General features: G+C 34.2%; 2 protein-coding genes across 6 annotated transcripts; one reads left to right on the top strand and one right to left on the bottom strand.

The window, feature by feature from the left end:
• Positions 1–878: 878 nt before the first annotated feature.
• On the bottom strand, positions 879–4,766 carry LOC123216967 (conserved oligomeric Golgi complex subunit 5-like). The gene is made up of 4 exons (XM_044637685.1): positions 3,582–4,766; positions 2,541–3,014; positions 1,191–2,273; positions 879–1,105 (listed from the first exon to the last, which is right to left on the bottom strand). Exons 1-3 carry the CDS (start codon positions 4,665–4,667, stop codon positions 1,332–1,334), a joined length of 2,502 nt encoding a protein of 833 aa, XP_044493620.1. The 5' UTR covers positions 4,668–4,766; the 3' UTR covers positions 879–1,105; positions 1,191–1,331.
• A 4,079-nt stretch (positions 4,767–8,845) lies between these two features.
• On the top strand, positions 8,846–15,344 carry LOC123217449 (tobamovirus multiplication protein 1). Of its 5 annotated transcripts, none has more exons than XM_044638486.1 (13): positions 8,846–9,168; positions 9,833–9,883; positions 10,303–10,336; positions 10,759–10,845; positions 10,930–10,981; positions 11,607–11,784; positions 11,898–11,993; positions 12,755–12,815; positions 13,456–13,520; positions 13,721–13,795; positions 13,896–13,971; positions 14,240–14,406; positions 14,922–15,344. In XM_044638486.1, exons 1-13 carry the CDS (start codon positions 9,061–9,063, stop codon positions 14,940–14,942), a joined length of 1,071 nt encoding a protein of 356 aa, XP_044494421.1. In that variant the 5' UTR covers positions 8,846–9,060; the 3' UTR covers positions 14,943–15,344. The 5 variants fall into 5 exon arrangements, 3 of the variants coding, with proteins under 3 accessions (XP_044494421.1, XP_044494420.1, XP_044494422.1); XM_044638485.1 differs by having other exon boundaries at positions 8,847–9,168; positions 14,950–15,344; XR_006502488.1 differs by lacking the exon at positions 13,456–13,520.
• The last annotated feature ends 720 nt before the right edge of the window (positions 15,345–16,064 follow it).

Genomic DNA, 16,064 nt, shown 5'->3' with positions numbered 1-16,064 from the left:
ATTAACAGCTAAAATTCTGATAAATCAATTTATTGGTAGGTGTCAAATAAACATTCAATTTGAGTTCAGATTATTTATAAACTTAAGGCCAGAGATAATAGGAATGAAATTGTATTTCAGTATTTCACCCCCACCAAATTACAGGAGAATTAGTACAACGAAGAAGATCTCTAAGTTGGGAATTACATTAACTCGCACAATATTACACAATTTTTATTTACTATATTTACAGGTTGTCCGAACTAAGAATATAAAATATCTCTGAAAAATTAGAAAATTGAGATATTTAAGACTACGAGAATCTAGAAACTCGATTTGGATTTTCTTCCCTTCCACACTCTCCCTTAAGATGGCTTAAATATATATATATTTTTTAACTAACTTGCAACCTTTTCGTTAGATCACAATTTGGTTGATAGTTTAAATTTATGGCTTACAAATCACTTCACTATTAATTTTTTATTTAATAAAGTTCTTCTCAACTTCAACGTGTTTCGTTCTTGAAACCTTCCCAATATAATCAAAAAACCCACATTAAAAATTTACACTTCAACTACCCACTTTTCCTAATATAAACAAGCTCTCAAACTGATTCCTCAAGTCCTATATTTGGTCAGAAAAATTTCAATAACTTACATCTAATTTAGGGAACACATTACGTGGTAGGGAAGAAGATGTCTAATTTAGGGAACTATATTAACTTCTAGAATATTACACAATTTCTATTTAATATATTTACAAGATATCTTAGTTGAGATGTCTTGTATTGTGAGAATCATGAAATGTGATCAGGATTTTCCTCTTTTCCACATTATTAAACATGACACACTTGGCAATCAATAGAAGTTTGTCACAAGTATGTGAAACAAGACCATAGATTAAGAAAACAGCCTTGCAAAAGAAGAACTGCAGCATAATCAATTATTAGTCTATTGTACATAAACAATTGTAAACATTATAGTGCAACAAGCATTTGTAATATGGATACAAAAATAACTGAAATGTGTATATTTGAGGAGGTACAGCTAAGAACCTTGGAGCAGTTTCAGTCAATAATCCCATTGCTTTCGTCATTTTGAGATTTTTTGACTAGATATCCAAAGACCTAAACAGAAAGACAAAATGTTAGTTCAACCTCCAAGGGAATAATAAACACCATATTAGGTTCAACTAAAATATGTTATTTGTACCTCTAAATTGCAATATGACTATAGCATCTCTTTTTTGCAGTTTCCTCATTTGTACCACATGTGAATCTTTCGAAAAGCAAATTCCTGGTGATGGTGATTCTTTTTTCCTTTTAACAAAAATAGTTAACAAGTGGTTTGTCATCAATGCTTTTGTGATGCATGAGGCTTTTCGGTTAAAGAAGACCCCAGTTGAAGCATGAGAGGGTATACAGGGCTGAACTCTTTGTCTCCTCTTGCCCTTACCTTTACTGCATAATCATCCAGAGTTGCCTTAATACCTTTCCATATCTGGTCTTCCCCTTGAGAATCTAGCCATAATGAATACTGCACATGTGTAAGCTTGTTTCTTTGCAACGGTGACAGCAATTCATCTGGGGCCCGAGAGTAAAGATGGTGAAGTATGACACTTGGTGGGAGATCTTGAAGAAGAGGAGATGCTCCCAGCTGAGATGTTTCCAAGAAAATTAGAGGTCTAAATGCTCGAAGTGCTCGATAGGGTGCACCAAGTTGTTCAACTGGGAACAAGTTCTGTCCCACAGCTAACTCCAGCTCAGCCATGTCTCTGGCCAGCCTCAATCTCCCTGATTCTGAGAGAGGTCTTACAAGAGAAGCATGCCTGATAAAAAATATCAAAACCCGAGAAGCCATGCTCCGAACCAGCCTTGTGCATATAGTTTCTGTCCCTGCTGTGGTAGCATTAGCTAAAGAAGGCAATAGCCGAGTTAGGAACTCTTTACGGAAATGAAGAATGCCCTTCTGTAGTTCCTCCATATAAGGTGAAGCATTATTGTCAATTGCAGCATCCATGCCAAGCACAGCAAAGTTCTGGTCATGAATTTGCAAGATACAAGACTCAAGTCGGTCAATCATTGCTTGGAACAAGGATGTAACTGAATCACAAGCTACTCCATATATTGTACCAATAGAGGGAGACAGCACATCTGCAGCTACAGTGGGCAGTCCTGAGATCATCAATGATATGCGTGTATAAAGTTCTTGCAGATGCTGACACAATGCAAAGTTCTTGAGTTGTGCTGATGTTGCAGGACCAGATATTTGACGTGCTTCAGGACCAGTAGATATCTGACATTAGAATGCAGTTTAACATTCTTCAACAAGCAATTCCAACACCAGCATGCTTGAAAAATAAAACAGTAGCATCTTTGAAATATTTAACTAACACGAATGCTTGTTAAACAAAAGCTTCAAAAATTGAATAATTTTACAAAATTTTCCATTAAAAGATATATATGTAATGTATTTGATGAAAACAACTGTCCAGCTAGTTTAAGTTAGTCTTGATTTATGGGAAATGAATTCATCTTTTTACTATGAAAATAAACAAATCACCTGGTATTCAGCTCGTTGTGCAAGCAAAATCAAAACCTTGCCAATTTCACGTAATACAAGGAGAGTCAAATGACCATCCATCTGTACAGCTTCAATCTCTTCCTGAATGCATGATATAATTCTTGATATTTGTTCTTTTGAAGGAACACTTCCACGGCTAGACACCGGGAAAACAGTATTCACAAGATCAGATAGGCGACTTAAGCAGAGGGCCAAAAAAGATGTCTGGAATATTTCAATAGCCGCAGCCATCTGATCTTTCCCTTCCAAACTAATAGCTGGTAAAACCCCTTTGACATTTGTATCACGAGAAATTCTTTCAAGAAGGTTCTCTATCATGGAAAAGAGTTTTGGATATCCCATAGTAAATATCTCTTTGACAAAGCTTGATGCAGTGAAAGCAGACTTCATTTGACTTGCAAAAGCCTTCACAAGCGCCTCCCAAACACGATCTGTTAACATGGGATCGCCCTCCTGTTCACAGTAACAGCTAACGTAAGGAGTTAAACAAGAGGGAATGAATTTGAATCAAACACACAATCCCAGAGAAGTTAGGTACATGGAGATCTTATGTAAGCACTCAGTTGAAGCACACATACTATTGATGAAATGCAAAACTTTTGCTCACATCATGATGCAAAGAAAACACCAGAATCTTCCTCCAATGCTGATTACCTGATACAGTCAAAAGAGATAACAATTCACTCCAAATTTACTACTACATTCTGGCTTAGGAGTGTGCTTCTAAAAGTAATCATTGAAATCAGAAGAAACTCTCCTTGAATAATTTATGAGTTACAAACTCCAATATTTGCACCATAATCCAAATCCAGAACCTCCATTTTTTTTCACAGTTGCCGGAACTATTTATCTCACATACGATCGAATTACCAATAAATTTAACAAAGCAACCTCGCGTTCATACTCTTCCGAATAAAGAAATCTAATGCTAAAAATGCCAACCAAAATTCTCCATAGTATCACTAACCACACAACAACAGTATCAACCACAATACAGAAACAAATAACTACAATAATTACCTGAATAACCTCATCAAGCAGCAATACATGAGTGAACGGGTCTCTCTTTTTCGACAAAACCCTCTGCAAATGCCAAACAGCAACAACAATGGAATGCAACTGATCCATACAAGTCCCCATCCTCTGCCACAATCCTTCCCGTGCCTTGAACCCTCCACCAATCTGGGGTGTTCCAGAACCGCGAATCCCTCCCGGCCCGAAGCCAGCACCACCTCCTCCCGAAATGGCCTTCATATCCAACGCCACACTCACGCTCTTCACTCCCATGTTCTTATACTTATTCACCAAATGTTCAACCGTCATCTTCAGCTCTCCATTATTATAAAAAGCTTGCAATCCCGTCCCTACTTGCGCCTGATTCAACCCTTCCATTCCTCCTTCTAAGACTTTCATTGCTTCATTTCTCAGTTTCTCTCCCACTTCCTTAACCCAAAACATCTCCTCATCAATTACGTCAATGCCGGTCAACTCGTACTCCTTGCACATTGTAATTATCTCGCAAAGAAGCTGTGCTGCTTTCGTCAGATCTAGCTTTTCTGGATCTGCTTCTGACGCCGAGAGAAGATCACGAAGCTTCTTGGATAACCTAAGTGCACGGATCGTATGCTGAAGGAGTTCGGTTGTACGGTGGAGATTAGACAGCTGTACGGTTTTAGATTTAACAGATTTGTAGGGATCAGAGAGCTCCGATCGGACGAAACGGACGGATGATTGTAGCGATATAATAGCAGATCGAACGGTGGAGAGAGCGTCTTCGGCGTGATTTAGAGATGACAGCTGACTGAGAAGGTCGGTGTGGCGGGAGAGTACTTCGGAGCGGAGTTGATTCTCCAAGAGACGAATGGCGTGATGGAGTTTTTCGGCGGTGGATGCGGGGGAGCCGGAGGAAAGGGCGGACGAGGAGAAAGAAATGGAGGAGAATGATGGAGAGAGGAAGGCAGAGAGGATTGGGTCACTGGCCAACGCATCCAATTGTGAGGTTGAGGTGGTCGTTGTTGTTGGCAGTGCTGTTCTTGATGTTGGTGCCGTGATTGAAGGGCTCTTGAAGGTGGAGAGACGGTGGAGAGGGGCTGCGGATGAAGCCATTTTGCTTCAACTCAACTGTAGCGGTTTTGGGAGAGTGACGCATTTATCGTTATGATTTTATTTTATTTTTTCATTTGTTTTTAGAGTTGGATATTAATTACGATTTGTGCGTCTTCTTCAGCTAAGTATTTAAACATCTCAATACTTTTAGTTTTCAATCGGCCAAAGCACTATTTCCCACCCAAGGTATACTTTTTTTCTAAATTCCCTCCATTAACTTTGAAAATCTCATTTAATCACCCATAGGCTGTTAAACTTAACTGAGTTTATTGGTCATATCATTTTTCCCTCCAAACCCTAAAAACTAACACTTTCCCCCAACCCAACTTTTCAAAAACTGCATTTTCCCCCTAGGGTTTCCAAACCTTCAGATCTAATTTTTTTGATGACGACTAGCGATCTCCAAGCACCTACTCTCCTTCTTCGACGGCCCCTTCTTCTGATCGTACACTTCTGATATTGTATGACATTATCATCGACGAAGACGATTTATCTTCGTTAAAGATGAAGACGCGTCATCTTCATCAACGACGATGCCTAAGAGGGGAAGACGTCTCACGATTGGAAAGAGGAGACGTCAGGGAGGAAAAGACATCGCCTGAAGATCGTCGATCGTTGTCAAAAAATTTAATCAAAAGTTTGGAAACCCTAAGAGGGAAAATATTATTTTTGAAAACTTGGGTTGAGAGAAAATTATTAGTTGTTAGATTTTGGGGGTAAAAAAAAATTAAATTTAAGTTTATTTTTAATATTACAAATAAAATAATGATTTTACCTTTGAATCCGTCAATCAAACATTTTTTTTAACAGTTCATAGGTAGATAAATGAGTTTTTTAAAGTTAACAGGCCAAGGGGGGGAGGGGGGGAATTTACAGAAAAAAACATACCTTGGGTGCGAAATTGTCCTTTGGCCTTTTCAATCTCAACACTAAATGTTTCGTTTTTTTTTTTTAAATGACTTTGTCCCACCCAAACATTGCTCAGCGATTCTCACTTTTTTAAATTTAAAATTTATATTTATATATACACGTATCATCCATTCATATTAATAAAAACTATTTTATTTTATAATAAATTATTAGTTTATTCTTTTAACAAAATTATAAAACTATATTAAATATTTAATATAAATGTTAATTATCAATTTATTCATTTTATTAAAATTACAAAAATATTCTATACTAATATTCAAAATTATATCTCTCTTTCAACTGAACAATTTTTCTCGCCTTTTGCTCTTTCATTAGTATTCTTTAATCGTAAATTACAACTGTAATCACCATCTTTTTCCTTTTTTTTTTTTTTTGATTTGATGGTGTCCTGATCAATATAATCAATTTGGTCGTTGATTTAATCACAATTTAAGATTTTGTTGTGTCAATAAAACTTACCTTACAATTAATGGAAGGAAATTGTAATGGTTGAATGTTCTAACTAAAGAAAAAAAAATAAAGCATTGAAGAAATTGATTCTATGTTCAATTATTGGAGTGGATTGACACTCACGACAAAAGGAATAGTAGAGAGATAGGTAAGCATTATTAAAGCATATTATTATCGAAGTTTCGAATTTATCACACCGACCAAAATTAAAGTAATAAAAAATTAAATTTTGTGGGTTTGTTCTGTTGGTAGGGATGGAGAAAGAAGAGAGGAATCGAAGAACTAGCGAATCATCATCATCATCAATGGAGCTCAAATTTTCCTTACATTGGGGAAACAAAAAGAGGTTAAGATGCATAAGACTCAAGAATCCACAAAATTCTTCATATAAATAAAACGATGTAATTTTAGGAGAATTATAATAATTTCTCAGATGCTATGCATTTTTTAAAGCTGCAAATTTTCAATGTAATTTATTGAGAAACTTCAAATAAATTCTAATTACAAGTTACAGTCACCTAATCCCATCTAAAACCGAGAGAGAATGACACTGACAAAAGAACGAATGAATAAGGTAGAAAAGTAATTAAGAATCAAAAGTTACAGCCACAGCAGAGGAAGAAGAAGCAAACAGCAAAGCCAAGAACAATGGCTTCTACAACGTACATAAACTTGAACACTAACTCATCGACTTTCTTAACTTGAAAATTGAGGCGTCTCCATTTGAAAGCGTTTGAGATTTTCCACGGGCATAACCACACCAGCTTCTCTTTGCTCATAACTTTCTTCAACGACCAACTGCTTTCTTTCCTCATAATTTTCTCCAATGACCAAGTCTTTTTCGATGCCGCCGTTAACAACACAACACGAATCTCAAACTCTCTCGACTATGCTTTCCCTTAATCTACCTTGTTTTCCATCGCTTTGTTTGTGTGTGTATATATATAAATATAAATTGTGCATAACATGCTGCTTTTGGTTGCTTTGTTTTAACGAAAAACGGACGGAGGTGGCCAGATTCAGATGCGAGGGTAGTTTGGAGTTTTCGTAAGGCCAAAGGACTTATTCCCACCTTAATTTTGATGCATTTAAAAGTTATATGTATGGAATTTAAAAATTCAAACTCTTATTCATGCAGTAGCTATTATTATAATTTTTTAATTAAAAATAAGATAAAAATTATTATTTTATTAATAATATAAAAAAATATAAAATTTATTATATTTTTTCTGATATATAAAAATGATAGATTTAATTTTAATATAAATTAATTGATTTTATACCATATATATTTTAATCTTTATATTTATATATTGAATATATTTTAATATAATATCAAAGGATAAACCAAATAATAGGCCTAATACACTAATATATTCTTAAATATAAATAATAATATACCGGTCCAAAATGGTGGAGTTAACAGTGGTGATGGTTGTATTTGAAAAAAGGTATGAGCGATAAAAAAGAGTAATACTATGTGTACCTACTTTGGATACATAAATATATACACACTCATATGTGTCATCATATGATTGGTTATTGTTTTATTCTTAATTTAAAATCATCCAATCACATAATGACACATATAAATGTGTATATATTTATGTACCCAAAGTGGGTATACATAGTTTTATTGGATAAAAAAAACTCTCATTGCTGGTAAAAATGAATAAAATAAATAATTTATAAGTATTATAAATTAAATATTTAATTTTATATAGGGAAAAAAACTATTTCCCACCTATTTTTTAGGCTATTTTAAAAGTGTACTCACGTCTGATGAAAAATTCAAACACTCATCAATCTTTAAATTGTCGTTAAGTCCTCTGTTAAATATAGGGATAAAATCGATATTTTATTGTTTATATTTCAGTTATATAATTTTATTGTAATTTTCCCCTCCGATTTTAAAAATTAACTTTTACCCCCCATCCATGAACTTTGAAAATTGACTTTCACCCCTCCCCAAATCCCTAATTTGTTTTTCATTTTCCCTCCGACCACCGATGATGACGTGGCTGGAGGGAGAGTGACGACCATCATCTAGATCTAGACGATGCTCGTTGAGCTTCACTGGACGATAGAGTGTCATCCATTCTCTAAACGACAAGCGTCCACAATGGACGAGGAAACATCACCCAGAATAGATGACGAAATACCATCCAGACTGGACGATGCTTCATTGTCCAAAGATCTAGACGACAAAACGTCATCCAAATATGGATGACAAAGCGTTATCCAAATCTAGACGACGCTTTGTTGTCCAAAGATCTGGACGACAAAACGTCATCCAAATTTAGACGATGCTCGTCATCCAGATCTGGACGACGATCATCGTCTAGTCTAGACGACAAAGCGTCATTTAGATCTAGACGATGCTCGTCATTTAGATCTGGATGATGCTCGTCCTTCTTGGACGACTATCATCGTCCAAAGGTGGTCGACCTCTAGACGAAAACTTTTTAGCCATCGCCAGAAAAAATTGTTGCATTTCAGGGAAAAAAAAGTGAATTTTTTAAAACTTAATTCAGAGGACAAAGTTAGTTTTTCTAAATTAAAGAGAAAAAAATGAAATAAAATTTTAATTATTTAATATTATTGATAAAATAAAGAATTTACTTTTTAATCCTAAAAAAAAAATATGTGGACAAGTTTAAATAAATTAAATTTTAAATAAATATTTAAATTTTTTATTAGACATGCGTATACGTTCGAGGTAACGCTAAAAAAGGGTGGGAAATAGTCCACCCACTTTTATATAATTATTTCTCGAAACCAATTAGTTATGCTTATAGGCCCAAAGCACAATTGGTTTTATGTCGATTGATTTTGCCCCCAAGTTTCTTTCCCCATACTTGTACCCCAATATACTTAGGCAAGTAAGTACCTCTCCTGTCCTGTCTACTCTCTTCGTCCCTCTCCGTCAACATCCTCATCCTCTGGCTGTCTCGCTTATCGTTTCCTCGGATGCAAACATCTTCTTTGTTTGCTTCAATCTGAAAGGAAAATGATTTTTGGATCAACCATCTTTCCTTGTTATCCTCTTCGCTTGTTTCTAGCCGATATAGCTCTAGCTTCTGTCCACGGATTTCTTGCTTTTACTGCATTCTATCAGGTTTGTTTTCCCTACCTTTTGCTCTCTATATATTTATTTTCTTTTCTCAATTGCTGAATAATTATATCGTTTCGAATTGTGTTGTGGATCGATTTGGTCTCTTGAGCTGGTCTGGTCCAAATGCTGAAAACTGATTATTTTTAAAAACATTTATCTATTATACTTCTATTATTCAGCATATCTAGTTCATCATAACATAAACATAAAATTTTCCGTTATATTTGTGGTATTCCTGTTCTACTGTTCTATGTAAAATAAGGCCCAGAACCAAACATATGACTAGGTCTTAAGAATTATGTTTTAATCAAATTCTTCAAGATTTACGATGGTAATTTGTAGGTAAATAATGTTGATTCCACCGTTTACTAATGAAACTGGACAACTTATTTGCCCTGAAAAACTAAAGATGAACTGAGCTATTTCTGTGATCCGGTAATCTGAACTAGTTTGCAGTTTGAGAATGAAGTCAAATATGATCAATTTCACTCTTGATTTTAACAAAAATACATCTTGAAGGGGAATTATAGTTTCGTTAATGCCTCATGGACTTTATTTAGTTGATGATTTGTGGAATCAACGTGTATACTCTTTTTGCGCTGAACTCTTCTTGGCTGTTTGATTCTTTACATGGTACTCACATCTGTGGGCCACTTTTTCATTGCAGCTCACCAGGATTCACAGGCGGAATCAACTTGTTGGATGGACTCGCCAAAAAGTAAGATATTCTTTTACTTAGCTATAGAACTTGAACTTATATTACAAGACAGCCTTGTAAGCTCCTATTTTCTTCTTTAAACTGGCAAAACCCATTATACTCATTGTTTAAGATCTTTTTGGGTTGTTAGCTTCATGTCGGGAAAACAAATGTAGTTTTACATTGAGTTGATAACTTTGTCTTGTTTGCTAATTCCTTTTCATAGTGTTCATAAAATCTGCTTTCTTTGTTGTATCCTCTTTGATGCAAATAAAGTCTGATTCCTTTTCTTTGGGTTGTTAGCTTCATGCTGAGAAAACAAATGTAGTTTTACAATGAGTTGATATGTTTGTCTTGTGTGCTAATTCCTTTTCATATTATTCACAAAATCTGCTTTCTTTGTTGTGTCCTCTTTGATGCAAATAAAATGTCAATTTCAGGTACTCCATTTCATGATTGGCTCTTCCAATTTGGGTAAGAATTGGAATCATCATTCATATGGTGGATATTTTCCTTGTCTCATATGTAATTAAACTAAAAGTGCGGTTATCAGCCTGTCAGGTCCTTTAATTAGTATTATTAGTTTTTGAATTACTGAAAATTTTGGAACAAACTCAATGGTTTAAAAAAACTGTTTTTGAGGGGATTTCTGCTTTTAAAAATTTCTTTGCTAATGATTTTCTTTTGAACATATGAATGCTTCAAAAGTGCTTTCAAGAACCTTGATTTTTTTTTAAAAAAAAATTTCAAAGTACATTAAAACAAACTGCAGAGAGCTTTTTAAAACTGATTTTTGTTGACTATAATGTTGGATTTGAAACTATCAGAACCCATAAAAGGGTGGGTAAAAAAGTCTTGCAATGGGTTGTTAAGCTTTGTAATCCTATCTTTTTCAGGTTACTCTATCTTTTTTATATCTACACTCCTTGCTACCTGTGAAAGGTGGTTTTGCTGGTCACATGCTTGTGGATTTCTCCTCATAGGTATGTTTCTTTCTCTTTTGATAATTGATATACAGCTTCCATATTTAAATTCTTAACGGCTTTACATGATAAATTATGCTGCAGCTTTACCCAATATTCTGTTTCTTGCTGCATTTCTTCTACTCCTATCTTTCTGGTAATTTTTCAGTCTGCTTTCTGGTACTAATTTTTCTTTTATTGAAATACATTGAATCACTATGAAATTATGTCCTTGTGTGCTATATGGCTCCATGACATCTTTAGTTCCCTTGTACGTTCACACTTCAAAACTCAAGCCTTTTGTGCTTTTTATTTTTTCACTATTTTATACTATGTTTTAGTTCCTTCTGGTTCCCCACTTGTACCATGAAATAATTGTCAAATTTTACAAATTACATCCTTTGATTTCGACTAACTGTGAGATAATATTTTTTATTGCATCAAGATTATATATATGTGTAATGTGTACGTAAATGTGCATCTTCACATATTCTTTTTGCAATAATTTCTTTCATAGTTTATAACCTCCTTATAGCAAGTATGCCCTGAAATCAGACTGCATGTTTGCTTATGCTGTATGATGCATAACTTGAGCAAAATGATTACATGGTAGGGGAAACAACCTAAAGAATATATCAACCTAAGGTGAGGTGTTTTCCAACAAGGTCTTGTAATTTTTGGGAACAAACGATATTAAGAGACTAATAATATGTGTAATATAAATATAAACTTATGATACATGAAAACTTAATAAATAAATGAGTCTGGCAATGATGTTATAGGGTCGACCTTTGCCATCAAGCAAATGATGAAGAGGATGATGATGAAGAAAGTAGTACTCAACGGGCTTTGTTGGACAATTCAAAGAGTAAACCAGGTTCATCAAACATTCATGATCAATGGAGATGTTGCCCGTTGCAAGGCATTCATGTTGGTAGCAGGCAAAAAATTGTGATTGTGGTATGAGAGATATAGGTTACTGTTTATTCTTCTGCATTTCTTTTTCCTTTAGTGTTATAAAATACCTTTTTCTGCTTTTCATGCATTTTTTTTGTTTCTCAATTTTTCGCTAGGTGGTTATCCTTATGTTTATCATAATGATATCATTTGCTATGATAATCTGGATTGGTGCGGGTAAAAATCCTATTGATTCTTCGTTATTAGCTCAGGTATGGAAAATATTCCTTTCAGCCCTTAATATTTTGGCTTTATTATGATGTGATTAAACACCTTCACATATCATTTCCTACTGACATATTTGTTTTACATGTCTACATGTATTCTACCTAAAGTTCTATACCTCATGTGCAGTTAAGTGCTTATGCTGTCTGATCAAACAATAATTTTTTCATGAATTTAAGGAAAATATAAAATTTTTCAAAATCTTGTCATTTCTTGATACCTACAGAAAGAAATTAGGAAAAATGATTTATTCAATTTTTTTTTGTTTGGGTCACAGGCAATGATAGTATTCAGAGATTTACTCATACTGAAGCTAGCATTAGAAATAAGTTAAATTTCTAGATGCCAAGAACTTAGCCCTTCCTATTTGTTGCTGTTTCCCATGGTATTTCAATTTACATCGGTCAATGCATGCTAGTTTTCGTGAGACATATTCTATGACTGGGAATTTCATGATACTTATTAAGACACGTTAGCTTGTCTCAGTTCAAGAAAAGTACTATTCTATATGCATGGTTTGTTTCAAATTATCTAGCTCCCTTTGCTTGTGCTTATATAAATTAAACTTAGACATATAACTTGGTGTTTCCTTTCGCAGAATGGCTCACTATCAACCTTCACAACACCTCTTTATGAACTTATCCTAAATTTATAACTTGATTGAATTGCAATTCTTCTCTGAATGTGAGGCTTTTCTTTCTCTTTAATGCTGATAGTACAGTTGTTGATTGTTGCAATTATTGGGCAGGTGTATGTATATATTTTTGCTACAGCAGTTCTTTTATTGGGTGGAGCTCTGGGTTGCTATGGTAAGCTAGTAGTTTTGTTTTTTTGTTTCTGCAGTTTACTGAGATTATTTTTTGTTGAAGTTCTTTGTTCATTATCTTCATGTTTTCTGCAAACAGGATAATGTATGCAAATATCTTATACATCTCAGAATTATTGATTGTATTGTGTGTGATGCCCTTGATCAGGATATTTTTTGTATCAATGGTGAGACAACTAGGTCCATGTACTTCGTTTTTTTTTTTTTATTAATATAGTTTCAGTTTTTCTTAATGAAAAAAAAAACTACTGAAGAACTCTTGTTGAGGCCATGAGGGATGACATGATTGCCATGGAGCCAACTAAAGAACTATATCTGAGAAAGATTAAATGCCAAAAAAGTAGTAATGTAGCCGTTTGCATGTAGCATTATTTAATAGGAAAAAAATGAGGGACATGCTTTAGTTCAGTACTTAAATTCACTTCGAGATGTTTGGTTTGCTTGTTGTGTCTTTGAAAAACAAAGAACCTCTAAATCTAACTTCATTTCTGCTCATATGCATGATTACAACTTTGTTTATTGGTATGAAGTTCCACTAATTTGCTTGAAGTGCTTTTGATGTAAATCCTAATGTATGTCTCAGCCAAATGTTTGTTGTTATTTTTCCTTAAATTGTTCTTCAGGTCTTCTGTTATTTTGTAAATTGAGGAGAGTAAGGTCTGAGAGAACTTCTTCAGAGATGAGGAAGGTACTCAACTAATAAATTCAAAACTCGGTTTATCTTTTCGTGTACTTTCACAGTACTTGTGTTTTACCTTCATTATAGGAATGGATATGTTTAATTGCCTCTTTAAGATTGAAATTGTTTATGCATCCATTGCTTAAATAAAGCAGCCAAGTTTTATTCTTTATGCCTCTTAAGTTTTGGAGAATTTTTCACTTGTTCAGGTTGCTGGTTTAGCTGTTGTCTCTGTTATAAGTTCCTCTTCAAGTGCTTTGATAGCTTTTCTAACAGATATTCCTGTAAGTTTTAGCATTGTCTATAATGTCTTAAGATATTATCATATTTTGGTTTAGCTTGGTTTTCTTCCTTTTAAACTTCACTTCATTGATCTGGTGGCAGTTTTCTTATCACTGGAATTCAAAGAAAATGAATGGAGTAGAGGCACCAGTTCTGCTGATCTTACACTATTTTATAGGTAATAAACTTGGCTTAATGTTTCAACCTCCTTCTCACTATAGTATGTTTGAACATTATGGCATCTGCTTTAATGGTTTATTCACCTTAATAATAACTTGGCAAGCAAGCCCTTATTGTTAGTCACTACGTCTAGGGGTTGCCTAACTGGTTATCTTGACTGTTTATTTATAGATGCTTACATTGTGCTTCGAAAGTGTTGACCACCGGTTCACCCTTTTCATATAATTTTCTTGACATTGATTTTGTCTCCCATAAAACCAAAGCAGGTTCATTAGTGCCCTGTGCATTTTTGTTATGGGTCATGAGAGAATTGCCACCCCCAGTGGCTATAAAGAGCGAAGAACAGTCAAGAGTGATAGCTTTCATCAGAAGTGGATCTGAAGGAACAGAAAATCCTGGGAACTGGGCTACTGCTGCCAGTTTAAAGAATCAGGTTTGCAACTCAATTTATTGCTACTGTTTTTTTTTTTTTTTGGGGTAAATAATTTATTGTTACTTTACCGAAGATAATTACTGATTTGATTTACTTCTGATGTTGATCTCCATAAGTCTATTTTGGAGATCTAAGTTATCAGAAAGTTTTAAAGGGACTAACAAGTGATATATATAGTTATCAGGAAATGAATTTTTATAGCTGATATAAGATTTCATGTACTGTTTATCTTGCCTGTGAAGAGATTTTGATTCAGTGGTGGTTGGATTAGTTGTGTCAAGTTCAAGCAGTTTGAAAACTACATTTGACTGGTCAGTTACAAGTTCATCAAAAACCCGAATTCAAGTTGCAGCTGTATGAGACGTGAAAGCTTATCTAGCTTCTTCTTATTCAAATTTCTCACCCAGATGATTATTGACTTAATGATAGCATTAATATGATTTCTTTCTGGTTATCTCAAAATATTCTATACACTGAAAGAGCTAATGGTGCCACCATCTTTCTTGGTTATCCAGTATCAGACGAATTTGCTTTAAATTGCAGGTATCAAGAGCAAGTCCCATATAAGCATATGCATTTACAAGCTGGAAAAGAAGTGAGGCAAAGTGGCTTAATGTGAAAGTATGCCTGGAGTGAGAGTGCCCTCCGTCCTCTGGTGCGTTATAATTTCAGAAAATCTGGTGGTATATAACTTCACACATCTTCGTTGGCCACTGCAACAATTTGGAAGTTTCCACTGTATATAGGCATTATGGCAGAGGATTAATCTAGCTTTTTGTTCTGAGGAATTTTGTTTTTGTTTAGCTTATCAAAGAGGTGTATTGAAAAGAAATGGAATATTGTCAAAATATTGATCAAGTGTCTGTTTGACACAACTTCTTGTGATTATAGATTATGAATTATGATGGTAGGAATAATTGAATATGTCAATTATTGCATGTTTGACATTGTGTATGATAATTGATTTATGAATAATCATAATCTTTTTTTTTTTTGCTGTTTCATAAATAATCAAAATAGCCCACTTTAAAATTTATTAAGGAATATAATTGGAGAACAGAAAAAATTCATTAAATCTTACAATTACCTTCACTTATTTTTGGATTATTAATCAAATAGTTATTTTTTTCTCAAACATACAACAATTATTTATTTAATCTGATAATTTATAATAAATAATCCATCTCAAACAGGCCCTAATTTTGCTATGAAATTTTTCATAATCCTTCCATAAATGAAAAAGTTAAAGCGGATGATGAGGTGAGCAGAGAGTGAGTGATCCTGTTTCTTTCTTGAACAAACATGATTTCTCTTATCAGACGACGTTTTTCGGCACCAGATAGGTTAAGGTGGAGTTGAGGCGGGTCGTTGGAGAAAGTGAAACTGTTGAGAGGGAGAGACGGTCAGCAATGATATAGAAAAAAGTGAACGGATTTTGAAACTAAACCCTAAGGAGAGAAATGTGATCTTTTCAAACTTGGTTTAGAGGATAAAATGTTAGTTTTAAACTTTTAGGGGGAAAAATGAGATTAAATTTTTAGGGGTTAGAGTTCCGCTAAATTTAATTAGTTATGAGTGGATAAATAGTATTTTCAAAATTAACGAGAAAAACTTTGAGAATTCAGTATAGGCTGAGTGGGAAATAGTCCTTTGGCCTT

The sequence above is a fragment of the Mangifera indica genome, chromosome 5 (genome assembly GCF_011075055.1).
Source record: "Mangifera indica cultivar Alphonso chromosome 5, CATAS_Mindica_2.1, whole genome shotgun sequence".
Classification (NCBI taxonomy): Eukaryota; Viridiplantae; Streptophyta; class Magnoliopsida; order Sapindales; family Anacardiaceae; genus Mangifera; species Mangifera indica.
Note: the sequence above shows the minus strand (reverse complement) of the source record. Positions and strands in the feature narration are given on the sequence as shown.

Bases quoted from the DNA above. Each gene is read 5' to 3' on its own strand.
- LOC123216967 (XM_044637685.1), bottom strand. From the start codon at position 4,667: ATGGCTTCATCCGCAGCCCCTCTCCACCGTCTCTCCACCTTCAAGAGC. The intron at 3,015-3,581 runs GTAATTATTGTA...TACTGTGAACAG, and splicing joins TGCTTGATGAGGTTATTCAG to GAGGGCGATCCCATGTTAAC. The intron at 2,274-2,540 runs GTGATTTGTTTA...TTCTAATGTCAG, and splicing joins CACAACGAGCTGAATACCAG to ATATCTACTGGTCCTGAAGC.
- LOC123217449 (XM_044638485.1), top strand. From the start codon at position 9,061: ATGATTTTTGGATCAACCATCTTTCCTTGTTATCCTCTTCGCTTGTTT. The intron at 9,169-9,832 runs GTTTGTTTTCCC...TTTTCATTGCAG, and splicing joins CTTTTACTGCATTCTATCAG to CTCACCAGGATTCACAGGCG. The intron at 13,796-13,895 runs GTAAGTTTTAGC...ATCTGGTGGCAG, and splicing joins CTTTTCTAACAGATATTCCT to TTTTCTTATCACTGGAATTC.